The 19,308-nt window shown below is 41.6% G+C and overlaps 1 protein-coding gene across 2 annotated transcripts in view; it reads right to left on the bottom strand.

The window, feature by feature from the left end:
• Nucleotides 1–19,308, bottom strand: part of LOC144495036 (zinc finger FYVE domain-containing protein 16-like) — a 76,253-nt gene that overhangs the window by 56,048 nt on the left and 897 nt on the right. For both annotated transcript variants that reach the window (XM_078214855.1, XM_078214854.1), the window contains exons 2-4: nucleotides 15,041–15,149; nucleotides 11,728–14,030; nucleotides 2,338–2,437 (exon numbers count right to left, since the gene is read on the bottom strand). In XM_078214855.1, the coding sequence (XP_078070981.1) occupies nucleotides 2,338–2,437; nucleotides 11,728–14,030; nucleotides 15,041–15,110 (2,473 nt within the window). In that variant the 5' untranslated portion in view covers nucleotides 15,111–15,149. The remainder of the gene's footprint in view (nucleotides 1–2,337; nucleotides 2,438–11,727; nucleotides 14,031–15,040; nucleotides 15,150–19,308) is intronic.

A 19,308-nucleotide genomic window follows, 5' to 3' on the forward strand; every position in this document is an offset into this window, starting at 1 on the left:
CCAACATGCTGCCTGATTATGGCTGTTCACATCAGATTAACTTTCGCCATATGCAAATATATTTGAACCGAAACCTGCAACACGAAACTGGAGGGCAATTTCCATCTAGCCGACCAAGTGCACCCAAAGCGGAAAACAACAATGCAGAAGAAACCACAATTTTGCACCATCACACTACTGTGCTCTCGAACTTGTATTTTAGAACAAAATCATTTTAAATAAACATCGGAAGCTTGAAAAAAAATACAGAAGTGAAAACTAAAGCCAGAATAAACATCTGTTGCAGATGTATTTGTGATCAGTTGCTCTGCTTTTTAACCACAATACAGTCAAATGGCACAAGACAATGCAATCTCCACCACTTTCAGCAGTACTGCGTTAATTTTCAGTGATAACTTGTTCAACACTGTTGGCTGGTACACTTGCATGGAGCATCACCCCATTATCAAATCCTTAGTGGACAGCAATTAGGTGGGAATCTTGCTTAACTTTCCTCTCCTGTCTCCAGAAACAGGCTAAAACAATTTCCAACAATCATTCTAATGATTGGCGGCACGATAGCACAGTGGTTAGCACTGCTGCTTCACAGCTCCAGGGTCCCGGGTTCGATTCCCGGCTCGGGTCACTGTCTGTGTGGAGTTTGCGCATTCTCCTCGTGTCTGCGTGGGTTTCCTCCGGGTGCTCCGGTTTCCTCCCACAGTCCAAAGATGTGCGGGTTAGGTTGATTGGCCAGGTTAAAAATTGCCCCTTAGAGTCCTGGGATGCGTAGGTTAGAGGGATTAGCGGGTAAAAAAAAAAAGGGATTAGTGGGTAGGGCCTGGGTGGGATTGTGGTCGGTGCAGACTCGATGAGCCGAATGGCCTCCTTCTGCACTGTAGGGTTTCTATGATTTCTAATCAAGAGTAATTAATAGCGCATGAAAAGTAGAAAATCACAAGTCCACTTGTACAAAGCCACTGACTTCACATCTCAATAATACCTTCTGTTTGTGCATTCCATTAAAACTCAAGTTCACCATTTACTCCACGAATGAAATAAAAAATTGAGATCCTGTTCTTTGCAGAGTTAAACATATTAGACTCATAACATTAAAAAAATTAAACACATGAGATAGTGATTAGATTTGAAATGTTAACTCTGTTTCTGTCCATAGATACAGCCAGAATTTTCTTTTATGCAAACTTCAACATACTGTATTTGTCACTCTACCAAGTGAGATTTTTATAGTTTTTAAAAAAATTGTAACCCTTCTAATTGGTGCGATGCCAGCCCTAGTGCTAGCTGAACAACTCAGAACCTAATGTGCTAACACATTGTATTTTATATGTCAATTGGCTCCTCTTTTCTCCTTTCCTAAAAATTACTGTGAAAGGATCAATAGTCAGGTATCTGTTACTACTACATTGCTCAATTCTTGATTTTTTGTGAATAAGCCTTATTAAGTTAGTGCTAGCACCCTATTTGATTAAGAGATTCCTTGGTTTATCCTCATCGAGGTTCATTCATGACATTTTAAGAAGCAATCATAGGACCAAGAACGTTATCATAAAGATACCCACCTACTCCAGCTGAGATCAAATCACTTAGCATAAACCAGGAGTTGAACTTTGAACACGATACATATTGTCTTTATTAACTCAAATCAGGGATGTCACTCCAATATAATTTATACTTCACAAGAGACACAAGTCAATCATAAGTACAAGGTATGATCGCCAGGTTATTCTAGAAATCAGTAGTATACTAACTTTTGTGTACATACAGTGGGATTAAAACGAATGGCTAGTTTTTCTTCTTTTTGGTCAGTGCAAACACAATGGGCTGAATGTCCCCTTTCTGTACTAACATTTCTATGGTTCTATTCGCCAAGTGATGGCTCCAACTTCAGAGGAAACTAGGCACCCAGTATAGGAAGCCAATCGAAAAAAAACACACCCAAGAGCTAATGAACCGTGTCACCTTTAGGTAGTTGAGCTGCAGAACAGTGTGTGTGTGTGTATATACATGTCAAAATCCTACCAATGCCAGGCTTGTGACTAATGCAGGAACACCAGAAATAAGGGTGCCATTCAAATCAAGGACAGAGACTGGGAACCAGTTAGTTAATAATCTCCTGATGCTGTTCCCACAGGTTTCATCTTGAACAAATCCACGGCTGGAATGGCGAAGGGGGCTTTGAAAATGTTTTATTGCTCTCTCTTTCAAAGTGATTTCCCTATAGAAGGAAGGAGCTAATCCAACAAAATAAAGGCATCCTTCTAACTAATGGATAACCTTGTTTGAGTTGTGAAAAGACATTATAACAAGGCCAAGTTTAGAGTCACTTAAATCTCTTACCTTTCTGTATGCTGCTATAGCAGATAACACAAACTCGAGCTTCTTTGTTTTCCAAATACTGCAGCTTACACTTTTGATTACAACAGGCAGCACAGAAAACCTAGAAAAGTGACTGTATCAGTGCCATTGGTAAAACAAATAGCACAATAAAAACAAAGAATCACACTCGTTTGGCATTTTTAAAACAAAGTTAGCATGTATGTTGGACTCCAAAACAGAAAACGCCATTATTGCATTAAAAGTCAATATTCAACTTCAAGTGATGATAGAAAGTGCACAAAAGGAAACGTGTGTAGATAAGAGCATAGGACTATAGAGAAAGTATTTCGACCATTTGAGCCTGCTTCACCATTTGCTAAATCAGCCCTGTGGTCTTTTCCTGCTCCTATTTGTATTCTTGAGACTTTGAGCAACTCTCCACAATTCTTCTGGGGTTCCTCCGGGGTATATACATGGACACAGTTTAAGAATAGTAGGTCGCCATTTTAAGAGGGGGACAAGGAGAAATCTGTTCTCTCAGAGGGGTGTTAGTCTGTAGAATTCTCTTCCTCAAAGCAAAGGAGGTTGGGTCATTGAATTTATTCAAAGAGAAGTTAGATAGATTTTTGCTAAAAAGGGAGTCAGGCATTATGGATAGCAGACTAGAAAGTGGAGCTGAAACCATAACAAAATATATTACAATGAAAACCTTTACGGTTCCACAATCTATCATTGATTGTGAGAGATAGTGAAAGTTATTTCACTAGACATGGACCCATGTGGAGGCAGCAGGATCAGAGCTAGCAGGAGAGAAGGTCCAGGACTATATGCAGATCTGGTATATTCAGCAAACAAAAAACAAGATGTGACAGGGCAAGACAGCTGGGCAACAAATTTTTCACATTACTGTTATTTCCTTTCTCCAAGTTAAAGCAGAGGGTTAAACTAGGAAACGCAATTCTGAGCAAAAATCAATTGATCAATACATTAGGGCGGCATAGTGGCAGAGTAGTTAGCACTGCTGCCTCACAACGCAATGACCTAAGTTTGATTCACTGCTTGGGTCACTGTCTGTGTGGAGTTTGCACCTTCTCCGTGTCTGCATGGGTTTCCTCCGGGGGCTCCGGTTTCCTCCCACAGTCCAAAGATGTGCGGGTTAGGTTGATTGGCCATGATAAATTGCCCTTTAGTGTCAGGGGGACTAGGAGGGTAAATATGTGGGGTTACGTGGATAGGACCTGGGTGGGATTGTTGTCAGTGCAGGCTCGATGGGCGAAATGGCCTCCTCTGCACTGTAGATTCTATGATTAATTCTACTTTTCTTTCCACAAATGCTGCCAGACCTGCATATTTCCAGCACTTTGTTTTTAATCTCAGAAATATAATTACTAGCCTAATATTGAGGCAAGACTGGGCATCTCAGTTCCATCGAATGCCCATCCACTCACCATCCCGACTTGGAAATATTTTGCTGTTCCTCACTGCCGCTGGGTTAAAATGCTGGAAAACCCCTCTCAAACAGCACTATGGTTATACCTACACCACATGGACTGCAGTGGTTCAAGGCGGCAGCTTCTCAAGGGCAACAAATGCTGGCCTAGCCAGTGAATCCTATGACCCCTGAATATATTTTTAAAACAGGAAAACTCCAGAATGTTTCTTGTGTTCTGGATAACTACATGTGAAGGAAGTATTGTCAGCTGGAGCATCTCGAGCTTCCAACTTTAGAACTTGAGCAACAGCTGACATCACTGCAGTCTATTTGTGAGGCAGAGAGCCAAATGGATTCCAGGTCACCCTGCAGTTTGAGTGTGTGAAGGTAGAGACTGGATGACTGCCAGATAAGGAAAGAGGTCCTGATCAGTATTCAGATGTGAATATTGGTGCAGGTAATTGTTCTTCTGGGGTTAAAGTTTATTTATTAGTCAAAAGTAGGCTTACATTCACACTGCAATGAAGTTACTGTGAAAATCCCCTAGTCACCACACTCCGCACCTGTTTGGGTACACTGAGGGAGAATTTAGCACGGCCAATTCACCTAACCTGATGTGCAGCCACTACATTATGGGTGGCTCAGCTGTACACAGGCAAGGCGAGGAGGAAAGAAAGGATATTGATAAGAACATAGGGACAGGAGTAGGCCATACAGTCTATCAATTCATTTAGATCATGCCCGATTATCTATTGCAATGCCACTTTCCCCTGCACTGTCTCCATATCCCTTGATGTCATTTTCTCCAGAAACCATTTCTGTCTTAAACATGCTCCATAATTGAGCTTCTACATCCCTCTGGAGTAGAGAATTCCAAAGACTCACCACCTCCGAGTGAAGAAATTCCCCATTTCAGTCTTAAACGGTCTGAAATTATATCCCTCTGGCTTTGGACTCACCAGCCAGGGAAACATCTTATCTACATTCAGCCTGTCATGCCTCCTGCAAAAATTTTATAAGTTTCAATGAGGTCATCCCTCATTCTTTGAAACCACAAACATAGTCTCCTCAATCTCTCCTCACAAGACCATAAAACCATAGAAATGTTACAGCACAGAAGGGGGCTGTTTGGCCCATCTTGTGCATGCCAACCCAAAGACACCCTGTTCTAATCCCATTTTCCTGCACATGGCCTATTGCCTTGCAGCTTATAGCATTTGAGGTGTAGATCAAGGTACTTTTTTAAAAAAATTAGTTTAGGATCTCTGACTCCACCACCAATTCAAGCAGCGAATTCCAGACACCCACCACCCTCTGCATAAAAAAGTTTTTCCTCATGTCCCCTCTAATCCTTCTGCCACTTAGTTTGAATTTATAACCCCTGGTTTTTGAACTCTCTGCCAAGAGAAACAGGTTTCTCCTGTCTACTCTCTCCCTATCCCTCACAATTTGTATATCACAATCATGTCACCCCTCAACCTTCTCTGTACAAAAATAAAACAGAGCTGACATTGGTGGTATTCTGTAACTTGATTTTGTGTCTCTGTGCCCTGTTTGAGAGCAGATATCCACTCCATCTGACGAAGGAGCAGCGCTCCGAAAGCTAGTGGCGTTTGCTACCAAATAAACCTGTTGGACTTTAACCTGGTGTTGTTAGACTCCTTACCAAAGAAAACAACCCCAACCTCTCCTCATAGCTACAATTCTCCAGCCCTGGCAACATTCTAGTACCTTTGAAGGGTCATCTAGACTTGAAACATTGCTCTATTCGCTCTCCACAGATGCTGTCAGACCTGAGATTTTCCAGCATTTTCTGTTTTTAACATTCTAGTAAATCTGATCTGCACTCTCTCCGGAGCAATTACGCCCTTCCTGTAATGTGGTGACCAGAACTATACACAATACCAGTTGTGGCCTCACCCATGTTCCACAGTTATACAGTTTGATCATTATATTCCTGCTTTTGTATTCTATACCTCTGCTAATGAAGGACAGCATTCCATATGCCTTATTTACAACCTTATCTACCTGTACTGCTACCTTTAGGGACCCGTGCACTCGCACGCCAAGATCTCTCACTTCATCTACCCCTCTCAGTATATTCCTGTTTATTGTGTATCTTTTGTGCTGTTTGACCTCACTAAATGCATCACTCCATTTATTAATCTAGTCCATTGCATTCCATCTATAACAAGCATATCCTCTCTTAGATAAGGGGACCAAAAACTGTGTGCAATATTCCAAGTGAGATCTCGCCAAGGCTCTATATACAGCAGGATTAGGGGTTCAATAGCGAGGAAACAGACAGGTTATGACTCTTGGTGTATCTACAACCTCAGACATGACTCTAGGATGCTAGTTTGCCTTCCTGGTGTCAGAATCAAGGATGTCACTGAATGGTTGAAGCACATCTTGAGGGGGGAAGGTGAGCAACCAGAGGTCATGGTCCATTTTGGCCCCTTACCTTAAATCTGTGCCCCCTAGTCACTGATCCCTCCACCAAGGGGAAAGGTTTATTTCTGTCTACTCTAAATATACCCCTCAATTTTATACATCTCAATCATGTCCCTCATCAGTCTTCTCCGCTCCAAGGAAATCAGCCCAGTCAATCCAATCTCTCTTCATAGCTAAAACTCTCCAGCCAAGACAACATCCTGGCAAATCTTTGTCGTACCCTGTCCAATGCTATATCATCCCTTCTATTTTCCAGAATATTCCTGGATTCCAGAACTGCATACACTACTGTAGCTGTGGCCTAACCAACATTTTATATAGTTCCAGCATAAACTCCCTCCTCTGAAACTTGATGCCTCGGCTAATAAAGGCAAGTATACCACATGCTTTCTTAACCACTTTATCCGTCTTCCTACCTCAAGGGACCAATGTACATGAACACTAAGATCCCTCCAGTCCTTGGTACTTCCCAGGGTCCTGCCGTTCACCATGTATTCCCTTGCCTTGTTTGTCTTGCCCAAGTGTATCATCACTTACCTAGTTTGAATTCCATTTGCCACATGATCAGCCCAGCTGACCAGCTTGCCTATATCGTCCAGTAATCTAAGGCTATCCTCCTCACTATTTACACTCCACCAATTTTCATATCATCCAAAAAACTGATCAACCTTCCTACATTCAAGTCTAAATCATTTATATAAACCATAAACAACAAAGGCCCCAACACTGATCTTTGCAGGACCCCACTGGACACAGTCTACCAGCCAGAGAAATACCCTTTAAACATCACCCTCTGCTCCCTGCTTCTCAGCTAATTCTGGATCCAATTTGCCAAATTTCCTTTGATCCTATGTGCTCTTACTTTCGATATCAGTCTTTCATGTAGGACCTTGTCAAAAGCCTTGCCGAAGTCCCAAGTGGACTATGTCAAAAGCCTTGCCGAAGTCCCAAGTCCCAAGGCGTTCGATAAGGTCCCCCATGCAAGACTTCTTGAGAAAGTGAGAGGGCATGGGATCCAAGGGGCTGTTGCCTTGTGGATCCAGAACTGGCTTGCCTGCAGAAGGCAGAGAGTGGCTGTGGAGGGGTCTTTCTCTGCATGGCGGTCAGTGACCAGTGGAGTGCCCCAGGGATCTGTTCTGGGACCCTTGCTGTTTGTCATTTTCATAAATGACCTGGATGAGGAAGTGGAGGGATGGGTTGGTAAGTTTGCTGACGACACCAAGGTAGGTGGTGTTGTGGATAGTTTGGAGGGATGTCAGAAGTTGCAGCGAGACATAGATAGAATGCAAGACTGGGCGGAGAAGTGGCAGATGGACTTCAACCCGGATAAGTGTGTGGTGATCCATTTTGGCAGATCCAATGGGATGAAGCAGCAATATAATATGAAGGGTACCATTCTTAGCAGTGTAGAGGATCAGAAGGACCTTGGGGTCCGGGTCCATAGGACTCTTAAATCGGCCTCGCAGGTGGAGGATGCGGTCAAGAAGGCGTACGGCGTACTGGCCTTCATTAATCGAGGGATTGAGTTTAGGAGTCGGGAGATAATGCTGCAGCTTTATAGGACCCTGGTTAGACCCCACTTGGAGTACTGCGCGCAGTTCTGGTCACCTCATTACAGGAAAGATGTTGAAGCCATTGAAAGGGTGCAGAGGAGATTTACAAGGATGTTGCCTGGATTGGGGGGCATGCCTTATGAGGATAGGTTGAGGGAGCTTGGTCTCTTCTCCCTGGAGAGACGAAGGATGAGAGGTGACCTGATAGAGGTTTACAAGATGTTGAGAGGTCTGGATAGGGTAGACTCTCAGAGGCTATTTCCAAGGGCTGAAATGGTTGCTACGAGAGGACACAGGTTTAAGGTGCTGGGGGGTAGGTACAGAGGAGATGTCAGGGGTAAGTTTTTCACTCAGAGGGTGGTGGGTGAGTGGAATCGGCTGACGTCGGTGGTGGTGGAGGCAAACTCGTTGGGGTCTTTTAAGAGACTTCTGGATGAGTACATGGGATTTAATGGGATTGAGGGCTATAGATAGGCCTAGAGGTGGGGATGTGATCGGCGCAACCTGTGGGCCGAAGGGCCTGTTTGTGCTGTGGCGTTCTATGTTCTATGTTCTATGGACTATGTCAAAAGCATTGCTCTCGTCTACACACCTGGTCACTTCTTTGGAAAATTCAATCAAGTTGGTCAGACATGACCTCCCCTCAACAAAACCATGCTGACTGTTCTTGATTAATCGCTGCCTCTCCTAATGCAGATTCATTCTGTTTCTCAGAATTGCTTCCAATAGTTTCCTTACCAATGAGGTTAGACTGACTGGCCTGTAGTACCCTGTTTTATCCCTTCCTCCATTCTTGAATAATGGTATCACATTGGCCACAGGAGAAGGGTGCCAGCTCTGGCCACAGGACAGGTGTCGAAGGACTAGAGGACAGCCAGAGAGGAATTTAAAATTATTGCTTGCACCCCTATTTCCTCTCTTGCCTCACTCAACAGCCTGGGATACGTTTCGTCTGGTCCTGGAGATTTATCTACTTTTAAGCCTGCCAGACTACTCAGAACCTCCTCTCTGTCTAATTTCTTTAATTGTATCACAGTCCTTCTCCCTGATTTTTATACCCACATTGTCTCTCTCATCAGTGAACACTGAAAATATTCATTTAGAACCCTACCTACGTCCTCCGGCTCCATACACAAATTACCATGTGGTCTTCAATTGGCCCTACTCTTTCCCTAGTTATCATTTCACCCTTAATGTACTTCTGAAACAATTTGGGATTTTCTTTATTTCACCTGCCAGTATCCTTTCATATCCCCTTTTAACTCTCCTAATTTCCTTTTTAAGTTCCGTCTTGCACATTCTATACTCGAGGGCTTCTGCTGCTTTGAGCCCTCCATGTCTGCCACAAGCCTCCCTTTTTCTCTTTATCCAATATCCGATTAACTTGATTTAATTTGAGGTAGCAACAAGGATGGTTGATGAGGGTAGCTTGGTCAATGCAGTCTACATTTATTTTAGCAAGGTTTTTTACAACATTGACAAAATAGCAACTCACTTTTGACAGCACCTCCCAAACCTGCGATCTCTATCACCTTAGAGGACAAAGGCAGCTGATGCATGGGAACTTGCGATTTCCCCTCCAATCCCCACATCATCTTGACTTGGAACTATATTGGTGTTCCTTCACTGCCGTTGGATCAAAATCCTAGGACATCCTCCCTAACAGCATTGTGTGTATCTACATCATATGGTCTGCAGTGGTTCAATAAGGCAGCTCACCATCACCTCGAGGGCAATTAGGGATGGCTAATAAATGCTGGCCTAGCTAGTGACACCCACATCCTATGAAATAATTTTTGAAAAAAGTTCCACATAGCAGAGGGATTTAAAAGCAAGTAGAATCCAAAATCGGCTGAGTGGCAAGGAGCAAAAGATAGCGATCAGCAGGTGTTTATGCGACTAAAGGCAGTTTCTCTTGGGGATCTGCGGTGCTCAAAGTGGCTGTTTTCTATAGGGTTCTGCAGGGCCCAGTGCTATATCCTTTTCTCTCTGGTATATATATTACTGATTAGATTTAAATATAGAAAGCATGATTAAAAAGTTTGCACGTGATTGAAAAATTGGCCATGTAGTTGTTAGCAAGGAACAAATCTGTAGACTGCAGGAAGAAAGCAATGGACTTGGCAAGTGGATAGAAAAGGGGCAAAAGGAATTCATTCAGGAGAAGCATGTGATAATACACTTGGGGAGAGTAAAAGAGGCAACAGAATGCACAATAAATGATAGGATATTGAAACGTTAAGAAAAACAGAGACTTGGAATACTTGTCTACAGACCTCTGAACGCAGGACAGATAGATAAGGTGATTCGAATAGCATAAGAAATACCTCCCTTTGTCGTGACAAAAAATATAAGAACAGGGAGGTTATTCTGGAGTTGCATAAAACACTCATTAGACCATAACTAGAAAATGATCTGATCACCACATTGCAGGAAGGAAGTTATTAAATTAGAGTGCACGTGAGATTTGCAAGGATATCGTCAAGAATGGAGAATTTCAGCCATAAGAAAAGAATGAATAGGTTGGGGTTGGTTTCTTTGGACAGGGGAGTCAAAGGGGAGATTTAACCGACATTCTTAAAATCTGAGGGGCCTTCATAAAGTGGATAGGAAAGATCTATTTCCATTAACAGAGGGTGAATAATCAGGGGCGCGATTTAAAGTAATTTACAGAAGGATTAGAGAAGAGTTGCGCAAATTTTTATCATCTACAGGACAGTGGGGTTCTGGGTCCAACTGCCAGAAAAAGGGTGGTAGAGACAGAAACCTTCATTGCAAAAATACAAAATATTTGGATATGCACTCAAAGCCCTGTAACCTATAGGAAAGTAGCATTAGGCTGCTTAGATCATTTTTGGTTGACGTGAACATGATGGACCCAATCTTCTTCTATGCTATAAAATGTTTATAAGATTCTATGAAAGATGTGAACACAAATCAAATGTCATGAAACTCAAAACGTACCATCATATGGATTGGCAAGGCAAACAATTTTCAGGTGAAAACAAAACAACTAGTTGGGAACCATTTTAAATCAACAGGGGGAGGGCAGTAAAATTAAAATTACCTAAGAAATAGACCATATGCCTGCTCTCCCATTCAATATAATCAAGGCCAATATTCTGCCTCAACTCCACTTTCTGACTGGCTCCCCATATCCCTCGATTCCTTAAGATGCCAAAAATCCATCAATCACCATAACAACATAAGAAAGAGGAATAAGCCATCCAGCTCTTTTGAGCCGGTTCCGCCATTTAATAAGATCTCAGCCTGGAATATACCCCTTCCAAATATTCATAACCATGAGTGATTTCTCTTTATTCTAGTCCGAAATGATCACCTCATATCTGGAGACACATGTTCTAGTTTATCCAGCAGGAGGACACAGCCTCTATTTCTTCTCCCTTTTTCGAATCTTATACATTTCAATAAAATCACCTCATTCTTCTAAACTCCGCAGGCTATGAATTGAGCCTATCACTGGACATCCCTCTCATCCCAGGAGCTAATCTAGAGTCATTTCATTAACACCTCCAAAGCAATCCTTCCTTAGATATAAAGACCAAAACTGCACAGAGTACCCAAGAGTGACGTCAATACCACCCTAAACAACTGTAGTAAGCATTCCTTATTCTTGTAATCCAATCCCTTTGCAATAAAAGGCCTACATGCCATTTGCCTTCCAATTCAATGCTGCATGCCAAGTCCCTCTGAAAATCAACATTTAGAAATTTCACACCTTTTAAATAACATTCTGCTTTTCTGTTACTTACTACCAAAGTCTCACACTTCTCCACTTATACGCCATCTGTCACCTTGCTGCCAACTCACTTGACCTGTATCTTCTTGCAGCCACCATCTTCCTCACAGCTTACATTCCCACTTAGCATATCAACAAACTTGGATACATTAACTCTTGAAAAAAGAAAACAAAAATTCTTGCTATTGCATTAATTGACACAGAGAACTTACTTTTCCACATGCTCTGCAGTGATGTCTCCTTTTTGTGAAAGTGAATCTAGCTTGGCATTTTGCACAGTTTGGTGCTTCTGAATCTGGTATCCATTGTGGCTGGCTTTGTCCAGGTATAACCACATCTTTGATAAACTGTTCAGCGACATCAACACCTTCATCTGCAATTCCTTCATAATCATGTGTAATCGAATCATATGATGGTCCAAATACTTGTGTCCCATCTTCTGTACAAATGCCATAATTACAAGTGGAGCTCGAAATGGATGGGCTTTGGACTGTTTCAGAAACAGCACCTTTTGATTCAACATACACTGTACACTGATCCAAACCATCAGTTGCATCCTTAGGATTATCAATAACTGAATCATTTAGATTTCTATTTGGTTGAATTCCGACTTGAGAATTGAGTTTGGGTCTTGCACCTCCAAAATTAATTTGATTATTAAGTGTAGAGTTGGCTATATGATCAGGGTCAGTGAGGGACAATGACTGACCATCTTTAGTTCTGCCTGGTTTTTGAGTTATCCCAAACAGCACTTCATTTACAGCAGGGTTGACTGAACCATTTTCCATTGGGGATGGAGTGCTCCCAGTATTTAATGTCAACCTTCCTTTTTCATGCTCAGCTGATTTAGGGGTTTCTTCTTCCCAAGGACCACGACTTACACCAACAGTTACAACATCTTCAGGTAGATTTAGAGAACCATCTGTTTTAAGCAAATCAGTTTGGCTGGTAGTGGGCTCCGAAAAGCTTTGCACTGAATGACCTACCATAGAATCTTTTAAGCAATTTGGATCACTTTGTTCCATTAAGAAGGCATCAAGCTCAGAGTCACTAACCAACATATCATTTATATCAAATCCATCTTGATCAATGTCATTAATAAAAGAGAACTCTGCTGTAAATTCTTTGTAAGTTGACCCTGCTTCCATGTCACTTACATTACTCAATACCTCTTCAAGTGGTTTAGCTACTGTTTCTGCATGAGTACCTGAAGATATCAAAGTTCTTTCCTGTTGCATCCACTCATTATTTGGATATGTTTCATCCTTTTCCTCAGCCTTCTCTCCATCTTCAAAACATATGGGTTCCTCAGAAGAGCTATCACCATTATACTCCAAATTCTGACTGGTATCATCCACAAAAGGCAGATCTTGATCACATGGTTTGGAGCTCAGTTTAACAGAGTCTTTAATCATGCACATGGCCAAGTCACAGTCTAACATTTCATTATATTTTTTTGGAGATGGGCTGACCTGTGAATCCTGCGCTGGGTCTACTGGGTTTATGACAGAGTCTGCTCCAGGAAGTGGAATCAGCAAAGAATCAGCAGATTTAGTAGAGTTATTCATATAACCTGCCTTATTTGCATTTTTTGTTAATCCGGCATTACACGTATATCTTACTTTTAAAAATTCCTTTTCAACCTCTAAGCCTGTTTCAGCATCCTCTGACTCACAGGATGCAACAGTGGCTACATTGTTCAAATTTACATTAACAGGCAAACTGTCAGGATGCTCTAGCCTTTTGTTGGTGCAATCGTGGCATCCAGTGGTGTCACCAGAACTGATTTCTTTGGTTTGTTTTGAAACAAATGAAAACTCTTCACTTTGTTCAGACTGAGGCAATTGTTCAAGATGTACTTCTTCCTTTTCAGGCTCATCATCGTTGAGTTCATCTAGACTCTTGTGCTCTATTGTATATTCCTGGTTCCTTATTTCTGCATCAAAGTGTCCTGGATGCTGTGACTCAGGTCCTGTGCTATTATGAAAGGATATATTCAACTCCAATAGGCTTGTAATTCCTAGACTCTCTCCCCCTGAACATACCAATTCTCCAACAGGAACTAATGGAGAAGGCTGGGTAAAATCTATCAGCAGTGAGCCACTGGCCTGGTTCTCACTGGGTTCAATTTCAGCTTCATTATCAACCTCAGGGACATTTGTTTCATGGGTCACACTTTCAGTGTCACTAATTAAGTCACAGATAGGTCCACTCCCTCTGTTATGATTCAACTGCTCAGGATCACCAGATGCTCTGCTATCGACAGTAGACAACAAGTCCAATTCTGTTAGAGTTTTTTGCGATTGTGACAACGTTGAAGTTTCTCTAGGATCAGCAATGCAGGGCAATGAATCTGATTCAAGCCGACTATCGGATGCATCAAATGAGAGTGTGTTGAGTGTAGTCTGTGCAGTGGATGCAGGCAAGTCTGTTAAATATTTGGAGTTTGATTGAAGAGATGGATAGTCTGAAGAGATGGGTTCTCCTACAGCTGTCTTGCAAAAATCATTTTCATCTTTAAAACAAATCAGGACAAAATCCCAAAATTAAAATTACAAAATTAACAATCAGGAAATTTTCAAAACATGTGAAATAGTGTACCAAGAATGAACAGCTTAATCGCCTAGGGAAAGAATTAGTAAATGCACTTATCAAATGCTAAAGAAGTTTTTAAACATGAGTTTAACTTTTAAACAAATAAAAGATACCACAGATTACATGAAGCGAAATGAATTGTGTAGTTAAGAACATGGTCATGCATACTCAGATAAATCTAACGTAGTGCTGCTCAACAACCAGCATCAGAACTGGATGGGTGGTGTGTGGTGGCAAGGGGAGGAATTGCACAGTACTTTGAACAGACACATCTCATTGAGAAAGGTGCTGGGTTGAGGTCAAGCACTTCCTTACAAGGGGTTCGGAGAAATGAGCATTAGGAAAAAAGAAGCATCCAATTTCAGCCTCCATAGACAGTCATCATCTTCACATACTTTTTAGCCATTACTCGCAGGGCAGAAGATTCCTTCAGCCTGTTTAACTACAGGAAAGCTCAGGCACATCAGGTTGAGTCCAGTAAAGAATAATGGAATGGAAGCAGTCAACTTGATGACTAATAGAATCCAAAATTAAATGAGATTAAGCAATGAATAAGCTTTACATTGCAATAGGTCTATGCAGTACCTGGTCTGGGAGAATTTAACCTATACAAACAAACATCACAAATTTCATCCTTCAGCACAAATATTCTTAAAATTTGCAGGCAATATCACAAAGAGGAAAAACTCCCAAATTGTTGCACAACAGCTTGTTCATCCCACCCAAGTTCTTAACCTCTGCAACATTACTGCAAGGAATCATCAAAATAAATGCCAAGCAGTAACACTGAGGAAAACAGAAAAGTTCAAAGTCACATCTCGGAACTATTCTTGCACAACTCAAAGCATCAGATTAGTTTCGGGCCCCAAAACAGCCTGCACACTCAATAAAAGAGGAAAATAAATGTCTGAAAGGAAAAATACAACCAACCTGGATTTTGCTCAAATTCATCAAGTAATTTGTCCAGGTCACAAACTGCTGACTTAAAGTAGCTGTCCATTCTGGGTACTTATAATTCAAGTAATAAGCCTTCGTGCTCCTGTAAGAATGAACAGAGTAGCATTTTTGATAAAGGATTCTGTTCTTTTCTTGGTCATGGTTAAGGTTTTAAGTAGTTAAATGTTGCACTTCTTACATGGCAACAGTAAACACTTGAAAAGTACTTTATTGGCTGTAAACCGTTTTGGGACAACATGAGGTTGTTATAGGTCCTATATAAATGCAAGCCTTTGCTTCTGTTTCCTCGGCATTTCCATCATACACGGGTCATATTAACTTATTATGCAAGTGGAAAAGTAACTCAAAAGTAATAGACTTTTTAAAAAACTGGAAAAAGAATCAGGACAAAGACATGTAATTTTTGTACATTTGTAACATCCACAATTTCACAAATTAAAAGCCGACCAAAAAGTAGGAAAAAGGACAAAAGAAATGCTTAACCAAACCCCCCACCAATAATGAAGGGTCATCAGACTCAAAACGTTAGCTCTGTTCTCTCTCCGCAGATGCTGTCAGACCTGCTGAGATTTTACAGCATTTTCTGTTTTTGCCCCTGCCAATGATCTGTGCTGATTATTCAAATGAATTTTGTTACTGACAAGATTAATCTGAATTTACTGAAGAACAAAAAACTCAAAAGGAAGCAAAAAGTGGGACTTTAAAAACGTTAGTGAAATAATCCAAAACCTGATAAACAAGTAAAATTATTTAAAAACTGCCACTGCTGGATAGTAGGGAAGGGTAAATCAAGGATGAACAATTTATAAAACCTACAATGTATAAAACAAGCAAATAATAAATGGAATAAACTTTAAATTGCATTGTTAATATTTGGAAAATGGAGAAAAAACCGTCCATTTTCTCAAAGACTGAAATATGAAGCAAATAAAACCAATAGCCTACATAAAAATTCTCTCTCTAGGGAGAGTAGGGCCTCTTAAGGATCAACAAGGTCATCTATGTGCAGATCCACAAGAGATGGATGAGGTCCTAAATGAATATTTCTCATCAGTATTCCTGTTGAGAAAAGCATGGATGGAACTTGGGGAAATAAATAGTGATATCTTGAGGAGTGTACATATTACAGAGGTGGTGGTGCTGGAAGTCATCTGCAAACATCTGCGCATCAAGGTAAATCCCCGGGACCTGATGAAGTATATCCCAGGACATTATGGGAGGCTAGGGAGGAAATTGCGGTCCCCTAGCAGAGATATTTGAATCATCGATAGTCACAGGGGAGGTGCCCCAAGATTGGAGGGTAGCAAACATTTGTTTAAAATGGGCTGCAGGGAAAAGCCTGGGAACTACAGGCCGGTGAGCCTCACATCTGTAGTGGGTAAGTTGTTAGAAGGTATTTTGAGAGACAGGATCAACAGGAATTTAAAGACACAAGGACTGATTAAGGACAGTCAGCATGGCTTTGTCAATGGAAAATCATGCCTCACAAATTTGATAGAGTTTTTTGAAGGGGTAACCAAGAAGGTAGATGAGGACAGTGCAGTTAATGTTGTCTACATGGACTTTAGCAAGGCCTTTGACAAGGTACCGCATGATAGGCTATTGCACAAGGTTAAATCTCACGGGATCCAGGGTGAGGTAGCTAAATGGATACAAAATTGGCTTGATGACAGAATGTGGAGATGCCGGCGCTGGACTGGGGTGAACACAGTAAGAAGTCTCACAACACCAGGTTAAAGTCCAACAGGTTTATTTGGTAGCAAATACCATAAGCTTTCGGAGCGCTGCTCCTTCGTCAGATGGAGTGGAAATGTGCTCTCAAACAGTGCACAGAGACACAAAATCAAGTTACAGAATACTAATTAGAATGCGAATCCCTACAGCCAGCCAGGTCTTAAAGGTACAGACAATGTGGGTGGAGGGAGCATAATACACATCTCTTTAACCTGTGTTTAGTCTCCAGACAGAACAGCTAGTGAGATTCTGCAAGTCCAGGGGGCAAGCTGTCCTAGCTGTTCTGTCTGGAGACAATACACATCTCTTTAACCTTTGTTCAATGCTCCCTCCACCCACATTGTCTGTACCTTTAAGACCTGGCTGGTTGTAGGGATTCGCATTCTAATTAGTATTCTGTAACTTGATTTTGTGTCTCTGTGGACTGTTTGAGAGCACATTTCCACTCCATCTGACGAAGGAGCGGCGCTCCGAAAGCTTATGGTATTTGCTACCAAATAAACTTGTTGGACTTTAACCTGGTGTTGTGAGACTTGATGACAGAAGCCAGAGTGTGGTTGTAGAGGGTTGTTTTTCCAAACCAGCCCCATGACCAGCGGTGTGCCTCAGGGATCGGTGCTGGGTCCACTTTTATTTGTCATTTAAATTAATGATTTGGATGAGAATATAGGAGGCATGGTTAGTAAGTTTGCAGATGACACCAAGATTGGTGGCATAGTGGACAGTGAAGAAGGTTATCTAGGATTGCAATGGGATCTTGATCAATTGGGTCAGTGGGCTGACGAATGGCAGATGGAGTTTAATTTAGATAAATGTGAGGTGATGCATTTTGGTAGAACGAACAAGGGCAGGACTTACTCAATTAATGGTAAGACTTGGGGAACTCTTTTCTTGCCCAACCAAATGAACGAAATCAAATGAACTTAAGGACAGCTCAAGAGGGGCAACTCCCTAAAAGGAAGGGAACCGCCTGAAATAAAAGACAAAGCGGAAAGGAAACTTAAAACATCAAATTAAAATGTGATTAAAGGGGTCAATAATACACCCCAGTCCCTGCGGTGCCCAACAGGCATGGAAGGCATCAACTGTGCCCTTGGACAGGTATAGAACAAAGAGATCTGGGGGTACATGTTCATAGCTCCTTGAAAGTGGAGTCACAAGTGGACACGATGGTGAAGGCGGCATTCGGCATGCTTGGTTTCATTGGTCAGAACATTGAATACAGTTGTTGTTTTGGTCAGAACATTGAATACAGGGATGTTTTGTTGAAGTTATACAAGGCATTGTTAAGGCCACACTTGGAATACTGTGTACAGTTCTGGTCACCCTATTATAGGAAGGATATTATTAAACTAGAAAGAGTGCAGAAAGAAATTTACTAGGATGCTACCAGGACTTGGTGGTTTGAGTTATAAGGAGAGGCTGGATAGACTTGGACTTTTTTCTCTGGAGTGTAGGAGGCTGAGGGGTGATCTTACAGAGATCTATAAAATAATGAGGGGCATAGATCAACGAGATAATCAATACCTTTTCCCAAAGGTAGGGAAGTCTAAAACTGGAGGGCATAGGTTTAACGTGAGAGATACAAAAGTGTCCAGAGGGGCAATTTTTCACACAGAGGGTGGGTGAGTGTCTGGAACAAGCTGCCAGAGGTAGTAGTAGAGGCAGGTACAATTTTGGCTTTTAAAAAGCATTTAGACAGTTACACAGGTCAAACGGGTATTCAGGAACATGGGCCAAACTCGGGCAATTGGGACTAGCTTAAAAAAAAGGAGCGGCATGGCATGGACACGTTGGGCCGAAGGGCCTGTTTCCATGCTGTAAACCTCCATGACTCTAAGCAGAAGTAGGCCATTCAGCCCTTCGCGACTGCTCCACCATTCATTTTGAACATGGCTAATCATCGAATTCAATATCCTGATGCCACCTTCTCCTCCATATCTCTTGATCCCTTTAGCCCCAAGAACTATATCCAATTTCTTCTTGAAATGGAACTATGTTTTGGCCTCAACTACTTTCTGTGGTAGTAAATTCCACACATTCACCACCCTCTGATGCTGGAAAATGGGATTAGGATATGTGTTTGATGGCTGGCACACATACAGAGACTCTAATTGTGCTGTAGAACTCTTGACTCTACAAGGCAAACTATTATTTTGTGTGTTTTGACCTGGAATAACATTCATTTTGCAGTCATTTAGGGCCCCTATTTCTATTTGGCAAACCTATCAGTGGAAACACTCGTGATCCTATGCAATTACTGCCCTTGTTTCTCCCAAGACTTTGGATGGGGAAAGAAAATAGGAAAAATACTAGGAAATTTATGGATTAGCTTATTCTTCATTTCAAACTGTTCCCCGCAGTGACATAAGAATTATATTGTAGTGCTTCTAGATGTAATTCAGGATGTTCACGCGAAACAAAAGTCAGAAAATAGTTACACAGTGGGGTGGTGTTTACAGTTTAAGGAAACATGAATAACAGTAATGAACAGAAACTTGCTGCAG

The sequence above is a fragment of the Mustelus asterias genome, chromosome 6, assembly GCF_964213995.1.
Source record: "Mustelus asterias chromosome 6, sMusAst1.hap1.1, whole genome shotgun sequence".
Classification (NCBI taxonomy): Eukaryota; Metazoa; Chordata; class Chondrichthyes; order Carcharhiniformes; family Triakidae; genus Mustelus; species Mustelus asterias.